The following is a 10,173-nucleotide window of genomic DNA, read 5'->3' on the forward strand; positions in this document are numbered from 1 at the left end:
ATGAGAAATTTTCAGGATGAAAAAAAAGTTTCTAATAGTAATAATGCTAATAAAATAAAAGATAATATGATGTCAAATTTATTTTATAAGAAACAACAAGGATATGAAGATATTATTATAAATACATTATATATAAATATATATATATTATATATATAATATAATAATCATGGAAATATAAAGATACATACATTTTTTTTTTTTTTTTATTCTTTGTTCTTTGCTCTTTATTCTTTTTTCTTGTTCTTATACTTTATTTTATCATTATTTTAAAAAAATATAATAAGGGTTATTTATATAACTTAAAAAAAGATGGTATGAGAAACAGAAATCATAAAAAAAACAAGAAAGATGAAGAAAGAAATATAAGAAAACATTCAAATGATAACAATAAAATTGTAAACGATATGAAAGACAACAACAATAATAATAATAATAATAAAAGTGTTATACATAGTAGTAGTAATTTAAAAAAGGTTGAAGAGAAAAAAGTATTTGAAAGAAATAAATTTGGTCAGTTTATAAAAAAATCAATATCTCCATCTTTAAAAGACACCAATATAAAAAGTAATAATAATAAAAATATGAAAACTGATAGTCATAGTAATGAGGTGAATAATAATAATAATAATAATAATAATAATAACAACAACAACAACAACAATAATAATAATAATAATAATAATAATAATAATAATAACACCTTAAGTAATAAAGAAAAATTAAAAGTTCTTATTGATAAAATTAAAAAAATACAAAATAAAAAAGAAGTTAATAAAACGTTAGATAAACCTATGTATATGAGAAATTTTCAGGATGAAAAAAAAGTTTCTAATAGTAATAATGCTAATAAAATAAAAAGAAATGGAGATCCAAGAAATTTAGGAGATATAAAAAGTAATGATAATATAAAAAGTAATGATAATATAAAAAGTAATAATAATATAAAAAGTAATAATAATATAAAAAGTAATGATAATATAAAAAGTAGTTATAATCAAAAAAATAGTGATAATCTAAAAAAGAGTGATAATCTAAAAAATAGTGATAATCTAAAATATAGTGATAATATAAAAATTAATGATAATCTAAAAAATAGTGATAATATAAAAAGTAATGATAATCTAAAAAATAGTGATATTATAAAAAGTAATGATAATCTAAAAAATAGTGATAATCTAAAAAATAGTGATAATATAAAAAATAATAGGGAACCCAGATGTAATGAGGAAAAGGAATCCAGTGAAAACGTCAATATTAAAGAGAAGGTTATAAATAATAGGGACTGTAAAAATAACGACAAGTTTAAAATTAATAGAGAGGTAAACAATAGTAGAGAAAATAGAAGGAATGATGATACTAATATAAGTGATGACCATAAAAATAATATTGATCAGAAAGGTAGTAATAATAATGTATCAAGAAATAATAATACATCTAAAAATAATAATACACCCAAAAATAATAATACACCCAAAAATAATAATACACCCAAAAATAATAATACAGTCAAAAATAATAATACAGTCAAAAATAATAATACAATCAAAAATAATAATGCTACTAAAAGTATGAGCGACTCCATAAATAGTGATATCATAAATAAATCCGATTGCATCAATAACGCTGATGAAAATAATGAACATAATGATGATGAGAGTAGTAAGAAGGAAGATGAAGTGGATAATAATAAAATTGAAGATGATAATTTAATAAATAAAGATGAAAAGAGAGGAGAAAATATGAGTGTAGCTAAGGAAGATAATGAGACTTATTATAGAAGTAGTAGAAGAGAGAGGTGTCGTAATTTGAAGAAAGAAGATAATTTAAAAAATGTGAATGATGAAGATAATTTAAAAAATATGAATGATGAAGATAATTTAAAAAATATGAATGATGAAGATAATTTAAAAAATATGAATGATGAAAATAATAATGTAAGTCCTTTTACAAAAGAAGGAAGGAAAAGAAGTGTAAGAGATAGAAGTAATTTAAGAAATTTTAATTATATAAATGTAAATAATAATAATATAAAGGATGACGATTTTGTTGATGATAATAAAAATAGTAGTGTAATAAAAATGAATGAAGGAAAAAAGACGATTCTAAGAACACGTGTAAGAAATAGAAGAAGAAGTCAAAGGAAAAGAGGAAGGAGATGTTCAAATTTAAGAAATAATAAAAATAATTTAAATTCTGTTAGTAAAAGTAATTATGATATGTCTGAAGGAGAAAATTATGAAAAAGGTAGAAAATTTTTTTATGATAATAATAGTAATTATAATGAGTTAGATCCATTAAATAGTAAATTTTCGAATATAAAAATTTCAAAGAATTTTTTTCTTAAAATGAATGATGATGATGATGATGAAGAAGAAGATGATGATAAGACTAGTAGTAAGCACAGTTCATATTCGTTTGGATTAAACGAAAGAAACATAGAAAAGAAGATAATAATATTAGAGGAGAAGGATGGAATATATGAGATAAATGAGAATTATTTGGGGTATGACAATAATAAAGATATGGATGATAATAATAAAAATATTGATTACAATATGATACATAATGATGATAATAATAAAAGTATTAATCACAATATGATATATAATGATGATAATAATAAAAGTATTAATCAGAATATGATATATAATGATGATAATAATAAAAGTATTAATCACAATATGATATATAATGATGATATTAATAACGATATGGATGAGGATCATACAAATAACCCTCAGAATAAGAATGACGATTGTAACAGTTCTAAATGTAATGATGATAATTCTTGCCAATTAAATAATAATACAAAACAAAATGATAAGAAACTTAATATTGATCATAATAATATGTGTGATGTTAAAAATATATATAATATATATAATATAGATAATAAAATATGTAATATAAAAAAGAGAGTATTAAACAATGAAGAGATTTTAATATTATTAAATTTATTAAGAGATATTAATATAAATCGATTTACTTTAAAACATGTAATGACAAGTAAAGATTGTATGTATGAAAAATTTATGTTATATAATTTATTTTCATATAATATAACATGTTTAAAAAGTCCTTTAAAATTGATGTATGCATATTGTTTGTTTAAGAATTTAAAATTATTTTATCAGATACAATATAAAAATATGAATATGACAGAAAAATCTATTCCAAATTATAAAATAAAAAATAATTTATTAGATACACATTGTATTATTTTAAATATGTTTGATAATTATTATCAAAATGTATGTAAACAAAAAATGTCTATAACTGATTTTATTAATTCATTTTATTTAAATATACATAATATAAATATTGGTAAAAAAAAAGCACAACCAAATAAAAATTATGAAAATATTGTATTACCAGAAAAAGATAATAGAAAAATAACATCAATGTATACAAATAGACCTGTTCTATATTCTAATTATATAAATAAAGAAACTGATATAAATATAGAAAAACAGTCTAATAAACTTAATGATATTAACATGGAAAATTATCATACAGTTAATAAAAATAATAAATCAATAAATAATAAATCAATAAATAATAAATCAATAAATATTGATTCTATAAATAATAAATATATAAATAATGATAACAATTATCGTAGTCACTACAATTTAAATGATAATAAATACAATAGTGTATGTAAAAATGAATTAACATCACATATAAATGATATATCTCAAGTTCAAAATTATAAGCAAAATGATGATAATGCTGATAATATAAATAAAGATATATATAGAAATATATATAAAGAACAAAATTTATATCATATACATAATTATAATGATATGAGTAAAGGATCTAATGATCATAACGTTAAAACGTTTAATGTGCAAAATAATAGAAAAGAAAATGATTTAAAAAATTCTATATATCATGATAATAAAATGTATCTTCTGGGCAATGAAAAAACACCATGTTTAAAAGATATAGATATAAATAAGAATTATGAACATGAATATGATAATTATGATGATATAAATAGATACAACAACAATAATAATATTAATACGGATGAGGGTAAAAATGAAAAGGATATCTATTTAAATAATGATAATAGAAAAAGGAAATATTTTACAAATAAAAATATATTAGAATATGAAAATAAAAAGAAAAAAATGTCATATACAATAAATATGAATCAAAATAATGATAATGAATCTGTAAATAATAAAAGTCATATGATGTTATGGAAATATAAAGAATTAGAAAATATTAAAAATATGATAAACAATGAAAAAGATGAGGAAGAAGACTGTACTCCATTAGCACATACTATAAAAATTTCAAAAAATTGTAATAATATAAATATGGATCAATACAATGAAAGAAATAAAAATGAAGAATATAATGATGATATGAGTAATTATAAAGTGTTAAGAGGTGCTAATTTTGAGTGTTATGATGTCAACGAATCTGTGCATGTTCAGGATATTCATGATAAGGGGGAAGAAAAGAAAATCGCGGCATCGTTAGATATTAAGAATGATGAAAATGACGATGTGAATAAAAATGATAATATAAATCAAAATGATAATATAAATAAAAATAATGATGTGAATCAAAATGATGATGTTAATCAAAATAATGATGTTAATCAAAATGATGATGTTAATCAAAATAATGATGTTAATAAAAATAATGATGATAATAATTATATCATAGAGAAAGGTGAAAATTATGAAAAAAAAAAAAATATAGAAAATATTCAATATGATAAAAAATATTCAAACAATGATATACAATATAATATGCCCTTTAAAGATAAATCCTTATTATTATTTGATGAGAAGAATATGAATAATGAGAATAAAAAAGAAAATACTCCAATTAAAATGGAAGATATAAATTTTTCAGTGAATATGGAATATTCTCCAATGCTAAAAAATAGAAGAATAAATTATGATAATAAAAATAATGATATATATAATAAAAATAATGATATATATAATAAAAATAATATATATAACAATAATGTTGATAGTTGTATTAAGAATGATGAGTATCTTCATAGTAGCGACAACAATCTTAGTGTGAATAAATATAACAGTGTGAGTAAACGAAGGAGACGAGTAGATAGAAATAAAGAGAGCAATGAAAAAGAGAAACGAGTTTATAGAAATGATATAATGGAGCTTCAAAATGTGGATGTGATGCTACTTGAACGTATAAAAAATAATTATAAGATGTTAATTGGAAATGATAATGAGAATAAAAAAAAAAAAAAAAAAAATACTTCAACTGTAACATTAATGGGAGATGAAGATGACACATATGATAATAATAATGAAAAGAACAATGAAAAGAACAATGATAATAATAATAATAATAATAATAATAATAATAACAACAATAATAATAATAACAACAATAATAATAATAATAATAATGAGATTCATAACAATAATATTATTAATAATAATATGATCCAAAGGAGTAATGGAAAAATAGAAAAGTGCCGGAAAAATAAAATACCTTATTTCAATAAATATAGTAAATTATTAAATAATGAAGATAAGAAAAAAAAAAAAAATATGTTAACTACGGAATGTTTATATAATAATAATTTTAATATATTAGATATAAAAGTGAATACACATTTTGCTCATAATTATCATATATCTTTATTTTTTTTTTGTAAATATACATCATATAATTTATATTTACATCCATTAAATAAGAATGAACATATTGTATCTTATGTTATTTTAAATTCTAAGAATGAAGTATTAACAGATAATGGGAATTCTTTTGTTTTAAGATATTTATTATCTTTCTTAACAAATAAAATTTCTAGTTTAAAAAAATGTTATGCAAATGCTTTATATAATTCTTATTTATTACAAATACCTATACGTATATTTAGACATCATAATTTAGAAAATAAATATAGCCCAAACTACGGTATTAGATATGATGGCATATATAAAATCATTAATGCTTTTACTATTAATGATTATTCTACTCCTGAATATAAAAGAGATATATTATATGTTTTTAAAAGATTATATGTTGACAAATGCTTTATATCAAATATTAATCATAAAATTCTTGATGATCAAGCTGAAAGGAAAAAAAAATTTATAGAAAAAAATTCGGTTTCTATTAATGTTATGATGAATAAAGAAATTATTATGACATTAAGAATACCTTATTTAAAAAATTATAAATCTACTACCTTTACAAATTTTAATCATATATATAAATTTATAAGAAAAAAATGTATTGAAAAGAAGTTAGCTACTTCATGGGTGCAATCTGAGATGAGTACATATGAGGCTTGTATGCAGCATATTAGAGCTAAAGAAAAAGAAAAAGAAAAAGAAAAAAATAATAATTATATAAATAATGAAAAAATGAATAATATCAAAAATAATGAGAATAATATAAAAGATGTATATAATGAAAGGATAAGTTCTAGTGATGATACATTTAAAGATTGTATACAAGCCATAAATATTGATAATCCTATGGATCACGATGTTGACGTTGGATTTGTTATAAATGAGGGCAATAATAAAATAAAGGATATGAAAAATAAAAATTGTAATGTTAATGAAAATATAAATGCCCACACTAATAAAAATAATATGAATGATATAAAAAATATTAATTATATGAACAATATGAATTATATGAACGATATTAATTATATGAACAATATTAATTATATGAATTGCAATTCATCGGATGAAGGTCAATATCCTTATTGGTGCCTTGGAAAATATTTACCTTTTGTTTTAATTCTAGAAACTTTAAACTTTGAAAAAGAAATTGATATATATAAAGGTATGAGAACAAAAAATTTAAAGAATCTAAAAATATCTATCATAAAAACAGAAATTCCAATAAATTGTGAAATGGCTAAAAGGCCAGCACATTTATTTATACCTATAAAAAGTAAAGAAGCAATATCTGCATATATAGAATTAAAAAAACCATATGATAATAATTGGAATCCATATGAAGATTTATCAGGTGGTAAAGAGATTTTTAAGATACCTGTTGAAAATGTAGTAGATGAATCATTACCTCCTATGAATTTTACATATGTTAATAAAACTATATTTTTTTCTAGATTACCTCCATATAATTTATTACCTTTATGTTCTGGTTGTGCTCCACATAATTATAATAAAAAGGAATATGTAGATCTTTATATAAATGGATATTGTAAAGGTATAAGACATAAAAAAACAAATAGAATATATTGTGATGGAAATAAAAATTATGATATTAATGATTTCAATGTATTAGCTGCATGTTCAGGAAATTGTTTATGTGATCCTTTAAAATGCACAAATAAATTTCCAGAAGGTTTACATTATCCTATAAAAGTTGTAAAGACAAAAGATATTGGATGGGATATTGTTTCATGTTCATTTATAAAAGCTAATTCATTAATTATGCATTATGTAGGTGAAATTACTACAAGAAAAGAAATGATATCTAGAGAACATGAATATGATAAAAAAGGTTATTTTAATTATTTTATTGAAACTGCAGAAGTAGATGAAACTTATCCTGATGATTGGAAAATTCCATGTATTGATGCTCTTTTTATATCTAATGTTGCTAGATTCTTAAATCATTCATGTGAACCAAATGTAAATGTTATAACTATATGGAGAGGTGATAATTATCCATCAGTTGGTATTTTTGCTTCACGAGATATACAACCAAATGAACCTTTAAAATATCACTATGGAATCAATTATAAAAATATTAAGTGTATGTGTGCATCTAAGAAGTGTAAGGGTTACATAGGTTAAACAGGAAAAAATATTATATATATATGATACATGCATATAAAAGGTATAAATTATATATAAATATATATATATATATATATTTTATATGTCCTTGATTTTTTTTTTTTTTTTTTTTTTATATATCACACCAAAGATATGTTAAAAAGGAATAAATTCATCATATATTCATCATATGTTCATCATATATGTTATATATTTTTATTTTATTATTTTTTTTTTTTTCTTTTACAAAATGAATAAAAAGTTAATAAGTTTATAAGTTTATAAGTTTATATGAAGAACGTGATAAAACATGTTTAAAAAAAAAAAAAAATACATACATATGAATATATTTATATATATGATATATATAATATATTTATTTATTCCTTTCTGTAAAAATATAATTTGATGAAGATTATATATTAAACATATAATGGTATTACATATATATATTTATATGTGTGAGTATATAATTCCTAATGGGTCTAATTATAATATATATATATATATTTACACTTCAGTGTAATTAATTATATATATATATATATATATATATATATATATATATATATATATTTATATTTATATTTATATTTATATTATATTTTATTTTATTTTTTTGTAATGTTTTATAATTCTTCTGATGTGGCATCTTCAAATTCAGGTACGCCATCTATTGATATTGGTGTATTTGTTGCGTGTTTATTTAAGAAATCTACAAATCCTTTGAGTGATCTTTCTCCTTCATATGGTAAAGGTATTTTTGAACCAGCCTTAACAAAGAAGATGGTTGGGAATCCTGACCATTCGAAATCTTTAATAGGTGTTTCATTTAAGGTTCCATCCATTTTAGCAACAATGATTGAATCATATTTTTTTAATTTTCTTCCTAAGTCTTCATAGACGGGTTCTAATTTTTTACAATGACCACACCATGGTGCATAAATTTCAATAAGTACATCTTTTCCACTTTTTAAGACAACATCTACAAAAGAATTCCCAACAACAATTTTGACAGGAGCATTTTTATCATCTTCTGGTATTGGTTCTGATTTTAAAGATTTTTCGATTTTTCCAGCTTCAACATCTTTAAAGAAATTAATAATAGCATTATGATTTAATAAGGATTCTTTTGGGTTCTTTAATAGGTATCTTCCTTCATTTGATTGAAAAGCTAAACCTGGGAATTCTGTTAATCCTAATGATGCTTTAGCATGTTCAGCATATTCAGGTATATTTAATAAAACGAAATGTGTTTTTTTTCTTAATTCTTGTGCAGCTAATCTTACATGTTCTTTGATTTCATTATATTGTTCTGTTGTAGCACAAACCCAAACTAATTCTTTTGGGCTTTCAGCATAGAATCTATAATTTTCTGTATTTATTTCTCCAAATAATGGAAATGATTCAGATGTAACAAATTCTTCAAGTGGCATTTTTTCATCATATTCAACTTTATTTTCATCAGTTCTATAACAAAATAATTTATTATGTTTATCATTTTTCTTTACAAAATATTTGGCAATCTCACGATTTTTATCACCAACTTCATTAAATTTTTTGTATAAATCATTATCTTCTGAAGTATATTCTAAATAAAAGGCAACATTAATTTTTTTCTCTTTTAATACATCTTCAATATTTCCTTCAACATGACTAAATACAGGACCTGTCATTTGTAATAACCATTCAACGATTGAATTAGCAGTTCTTCCACCTCCATAATTTATTTTGTTCTTCTTATTAAATAATATTAATGTTGGATATCCTGTTATTCCATATTCTTGAGCAAGAGCATTTTCCACAGTGGCATCAATACTAGCTAATTTTATTTCGCTTTTTTTTTCGTTTAAAATATTTGCAGCTTCATTGTATTCAGGAATAAGTCTTTTGCAATGACCGCACCTATAACATAATAATAAAAATAAAATATATATATATATATATATATTGATATATTTGTGTATCATTTTATATATATATATATATATATTTATGTGTTCCACCCTTGATCATATAATTATTTCATTTTCATTTCATTTCATTTCATTTTTTATTTTTTTTCTTACCATGGAGCATAAAACATAACCAGAACAATATCATTCTTTGTTGTGAATTTATCCAGTTCTCCATCATGTATATCTGTTACAAATTCATTGAAAAGGTCACCATGAGAACGAACAAATGATTGAAACACAAAAGAAATAAGAAATAAAAAAAGGGAAGAAAAATACTTTCTATTCATTTTTTCGGCTTTTTTTTTTTTTTTTGTAAAAATCAAAAATTAAATATATTCTCAAAAATTTAAATATATATGTTATATATTATTTATAATTTTATAAATTAATGGAAAAATAAGAAATATATAAAATAAGGAAATAATAATAAAAAAAAA

The 10,173-nt window shown here is 20.8% G+C and overlaps 2 protein-coding genes across 2 annotated transcripts; one reads left to right on the forward strand and one right to left on the reverse strand.

Moving 5' to 3' along the window:
* Positions 1-317: 317 nt before the first annotated feature.
* Positions 318-7,796, forward strand: PGSY75_0827800 (putative SET domain protein; the record flags this gene model as incomplete). Its single annotated transcript, XM_018785397.1, has 1 exon — positions 318-7,796. The coding sequence occupies one exon, from the start codon at positions 318-320 to the stop codon at positions 7,794-7,796; it is 7,479 nt and encodes a 2,492-aa protein (XP_018642364.1).
* Positions 7,797-8,407: 611 nt separating this feature from the next.
* PGSY75_0827900 (protein disulfide isomerase) lies at positions 8,408-10,023 on the reverse strand (the record flags this gene model as incomplete). The annotated part of the gene is made up of 2 exons (XM_018785398.1): positions 8,408-9,683; positions 9,848-10,023. 2 exons carry the CDS (start codon positions 10,021-10,023, stop codon positions 8,408-8,410), a joined length of 1,452 nt encoding a protein of 483 aa, XP_018642365.1.
* Positions 10,024-10,173: the final 150 nt, after the last annotated feature.

The sequence above is a fragment of the Plasmodium gaboni genome, chromosome 8 (assembly GCF_001602025.1).
Source record: "Plasmodium gaboni strain SY75 chromosome 8, whole genome shotgun sequence".
Classification (NCBI taxonomy): Eukaryota; Apicomplexa; class Aconoidasida; order Haemosporida; family Plasmodiidae; genus Plasmodium; species Plasmodium gaboni.